The 4,991-nt window shown below is 34.9% G+C and overlaps 1 protein-coding gene across 1 annotated transcript; it reads right to left on the reverse strand.

Moving 5' to 3' along the window:
* Window positions 1–406: 406 nt before the first annotated feature.
* Window positions 407–4,073, reverse strand: LOC128505581 (collagenase 3-like). The gene is made up of 10 exons (XM_053476089.1): window positions 3,949–4,073; window positions 3,625–3,857; window positions 3,368–3,516; window positions 2,842–2,970; window positions 2,582–2,743; window positions 1,665–1,797; window positions 1,433–1,563; window positions 1,177–1,336; window positions 834–937; window positions 407–719 (listed from the first exon to the last, which is right to left on the reverse strand). The coding sequence occupies exons 1-10, from the start codon at window positions 4,048–4,050 to the stop codon at window positions 619–621; spliced, it is 1,404 nt and encodes a 467-aa protein (XP_053332064.1). The 5' UTR covers window positions 4,051–4,073; the 3' UTR covers window positions 407–618.
* Between the last annotated feature and the right edge of the window lie 918 nt (window positions 4,074–4,991).

Genomic DNA, 4,991 nt, shown 5'->3' on the forward strand with positions numbered 1-4,991 from the left:
CATTTTCAATTTAAAGAAGAAGCTTTTTCTTATAAGACTTTGTCGCCACACCTACATGCTTGGCATAAAAGAGATATGTATGTATGTATGGTTTTTTTTTTTTGGACATACAGTACTGTACAGTATATGGTCACGAGCTCTATTTCAGAAGTACTGAAGACACAGTATCTCCTGAATGCTCTCACTAATTACTAATCTTACTTTTTCTATGGTTACAGTCCACCTTTACACATTTTACACAAAAAAGGTTAACATTGTTTTCTTGTAGATGTTTACTTTTACTTTATCCATGTACATCTCATGATGATTTATTGGCTTATTCTATGAATGCTATAATTACAACAAAACATATTATTACATTACTGATACATTTTATACAGTAAATGGAACAAAAGACAAATTTATATTTTTCCAATGCAGTCTTTATTTTTCATTACAAACAAGATTGTGATTTTTACAGTATATATGATAAAGGATTTTAACATAACATAGTAGATAAATAAAAATACAATAAACTATAAATAAGTGTAGTTCTTTATATGAACAGGTGAGACTTGTCCACAACCCAGGGCCAAAAAAAGAAAAAAAGAAAGAAAGAAAGAAAGAAAGAAAGAACCCTTAGCACTTTAAGAAGTAGGAATTCTCAAGCGTACGCAACACCTTCTTGGATGAGGTGCTGTACTCAAAAATTTGGGTTCCACTGAAAAAGTAGGTAAAGCCTGAAACACAAAGTTGACATAAAATTAAAATCTGCAATCATGAACACAATTATAGAACATTTAATGAGCTCATAAGATTCTAAATGTATGTATATTTAAAAAAAAAAAACTGACCCTTGTACTGGAAGGCAGCAGTGATTTTCCCAGTGACCCCTGGGAAGCTTTGTTCGATCGGTTTGGGGAATCCGGCGTCCATCTTCTTCTTGTTTTCATCATAACTAATAAAATATTCAAGTTGGTTAGTTCCAAAGAAAAGTGTGCAAATCATAATTAACAGTAAACATTTCTACTACAATGCTGTTAAAGCTTCGAATAAACTGCTTTATGAACAATTTGCTGTAAAAATTCCTTATATACTGTATCTAGCTAAATGTTTCAGGTTCAACTGATTGTTGTCACTGTGTTCTTTCTATGTCTCAATCCTAATACCAATCTAGCAATGCTGTGTATTTCCTACCTGTAGTAATTGTTGTCCACGAAGTACAAGGTCTTGCCAGTGTTTTGGTCGTAAAGCGCAGCGCTGACCTTCTTCACCTTGGCCGGCACACCCATGCTGCTCAGACTTTTGGGAAATCCACTCACAAGGTCGTAAGCACTGAAAGCCCAGACTTTCTGATCTAAACAGCACACATTCACTCAGTTATCCCAAGCTGCTTTATGATTAACGGCATTGCATATGATCATTAAAAAGCAATTACGGACGGTGAAATTACCTTTGATGAGAAAGAGCCTGTCTTGCACAGTGTTCTCAAATGCAGCATCGATGTTATCTGGAGCCTCGGGCCAGAAGCCCTTGATCAACTCCTGCTGGATCGTGTTGGTCCCGTATGAGCGCCAGAAGAATCTAATGGAGACAACCACATGGTCAAAAGATGAATAATAATATTTCAGATGGACTTTTTCCATTATAATGCTTATAATGAAACATTTTGAATAAATGCATACTTGTCCTTGAAGAAAAGCCTCTCTCCACGCAGAGTTCCCACAGCGTCAATGACCAGGGTGCGGTCACAGGCACTTGGGGTGACTGGAGGGGGATTGGGTTTACTGGGCTCGACAGGCTTTTCTGTGTTGGGGCCTGGTGACATGTTTGTAAAGTAGAAAAATATATTATTTTATATATTAAATATTCTGCAAATAAAGTTAGGCATTTGAGCATGTGTGGGTGTAAGAAAATTATTCAGTACATTTGACTTTTTGAAAGGTACAGTTAGTTATATAGTTAGTTGGACACTTGTAAAAATAGATTGTATATCTTTCTTTTTTAAGAATTTTTCTATTATCAAAGGTTAACTAGCTAGCACTGTCATTTAGCTAGCTAGCTAACTAGGTTATATTTCTAGGTTATATCCAGGTTATATTTTAGGTTGGATCATTTGACTCATCAGTCGGAGCCTACTCTTCTTGGCCTAATTACGTTTTTGTCCAAAACTGGAGAGTTTGCATCATTCTGAGAACTGAGGATGTTTTTAAATCAATTATCATAAAAATAAATCAGACTATGCATTTATCAACATCATGTATTTCTACAAATAAAATGTAAAAAAGAAAATAGCTAATCCAGGCTATTTATTAAAAAATGCCGGGCATTTTACTAAAGCTACTGAAATGAAATAATTGCTTTAGTAAACGTATCATATATAAATTTTTTAAATAAGAAATATCTTATTTGTTGAAATGCGATATATATTTACAGTAGTAATGTAATTGTAGTTGAAAGATTCAGTTTAAAATAATAGTACAATACGCCATTGTAAACTAGTGTTACATTATCAACGTCGTAACTATTATACACTAATTTAAGTGTAAATATTAATTGCTATCATATAAAGTTTTTTTTTTTTTTAATATTTTATGCTTACCGTAGAGAGACTGAATGCCTTTGACATCATCTGCAGGCAGAACAAATGTCTTTGGGTCTCTGTAGCTGTACGTAGGGTACATGAGCGCACCGGGGTCGTTGGAGTGAGACAGGCCCAAAGAGTGACCAAACTCATGGGCAGCCACCAGGAACAAAACAAATCCTGAAAAACAAAAGACATGGTCAGTTTGTGTGGTTAAGCTCTATGACTTAGGTTTATTGAACTGTATTATTTGTATGCTCAGTAATTATTTTTCTCACCACTAGTGGAAGCGAAGGTGAAGGTTTCGTCTTCATCAAAATGGGCGTCTCCACCAATGCCCGGAGACGGTGCAAAAGCATGAGCCAGAGTGCCGGACGGTCCATCGAATGGGTAGGCATCGCCGTGAGCTGTGAGAAGGACCTGGGTTTTAATGTATGCTTTACATGGTTTAACACAGAATCATAAAATGTTAGGAACAGATGTGCTGAAATCTTTGCATAACTAGTCAACACCTGCTAGAGTGATCAGGACTGGTCAAAGTGTTCTATGGGAATGGGAGAGAGCCTTTCACTGGGGACATGCAATAATGTTAGGTTTGATTATTTTTCTAAAACAGCTATAAGGAAACCTTCCCTAAATATGGTCCCGTATTTTCTCGTAACAAAAAACAAATACGATTTTACAATTTATAAACATAACGCATTAAAACTTAATACGCTATAGATACCTTGTAAAATAATAAAAAATTGTTTATTTAGAGAGTTTCGTAAAAAAGTGTGTATAGATGTTAGTGAGTGAACTTACACGCTCTCCCGAAGGAAATCATGATATCAGCTACACCGCTGTTGATGCGGGTGAACCTCAGAGGAGTGACACGAGCCCAGACTTGCAGCGCTCTCGCAATAGAGTCGTCCACTTCAGCCGCAGACATGTCGGGAGTGTAATTCTCAATCCTGTAGAGTAAAAAAAAAAAGGATTAGTTGCAATCAGGCTTAGATATGGAAGGACATGCGGCAACACTGAGATCTTTGCATTCCATAACACACTCATTGTACTCTCACCTGTAGGTCAGCTGGTTCTTTTGCCATTTGGTGTCCGCACCGAATGTGGAGTACGCAGCCACGTCCACAACGCCACAGCGGGGCTTCTTCATCACCTCCAGCGTTTTGGAGTCCAGCGTCCCTGTCACAGTGAGACCAAAGAACTTCTGCATCTCGGCTAGCTTGAGACCCATGTCACCGAACCTTCCTTTATTAGTGGATGAAGTGAGGTTGTAGAATTTCTTCAGGTAAGCCTTCAGAGAAAGAAATTAAACATTTATTCAGTGTTGTACAGAAACATCTGGACTGTATTTGTAAAAATTAGAGTAAAGATTCATACATTACCTCCGCAAGGACATGATCTTTCTCTTCTTGCCTTGGTATTGGCCCTGACTGGACGGTAATCGCTAGAGCAACGAGAAAGCAGGTTGCGTAGTGCATCTTCATGTTTGTCTCCTCCTCAAGGAGCTGCTGCGCTTTGGTTTGAGTTTGGAAGCTGAGAGGTTTAAATACGCTTCAGATGCAGACATGTTGCGCAAGAGATTTAATCACTGGATTTATGGATCAGGCAGGAACAATCCGGATTTTAAGGAAATGTTTACACCCAAATCATTAAGCAAGGCAATTACCCTTCTTTATTCTTACTTTAGTACAGTACATGATTTAATTTTAATTTTGATTTTATTCAGTCCTTCTTCTTGTTGTTGTTTTGGGACGATGGCTTTATTAATGCCACAGTTTTGTTCTGTTGTTTCTGGGTATGTTGTAGAGAATATTTGTATTGTTTGAGATTTATAGCTAAGTTCATTTCAGTTATTTAACAAGTATAGCTTTATGCATTTCTATTAATTGTTACAAATGATATTAGTCTTAAATGTACATGACAATATATATAGTGTTGAAAATGAAAATCAGTGTATTTTGTATTTTATTCCCTTCTTCATACAGTAGATGCGTTATCTATTCAGTTTGCACAAATTAAATTTTTTTTTGTATTATGTTTTTTTTTCATTTAATTAAAAAAAAGTATAGATGTATATGGTGTATGAACAGGTAAATTATTATTGCTGCATATTCTATTATTTGTTAATTTTTACTTTTGGTGTTCTGCAACAAAAATATAATTCTTTAGAAAAAACAAGTTTAAAGAAATATACTAAACTATGTAATTAACTCACTTAACTATATAATTATCTAAAATATATATAAAATTATTTTAAAAACAGACAGTCAAAAATTATTTATTATTTATTATAGAAAAATAATTTCTCTTTGTGTTTGTTTGGTTTGAATTTTTTTTATTATTAATTTTATTTAAAATTTCTATTTACTTATTAGGATTTAAGTGATTCTTAATATCATAGTATTAAAATCTCTGATTTATATAG

The sequence above is a fragment of the Clarias gariepinus genome, chromosome 17, assembly GCF_024256425.1.
Source record: "Clarias gariepinus isolate MV-2021 ecotype Netherlands chromosome 17, CGAR_prim_01v2, whole genome shotgun sequence".
Taxonomy (NCBI): Eukaryota; Metazoa; Chordata; class Actinopteri; order Siluriformes; family Clariidae; genus Clarias; species Clarias gariepinus.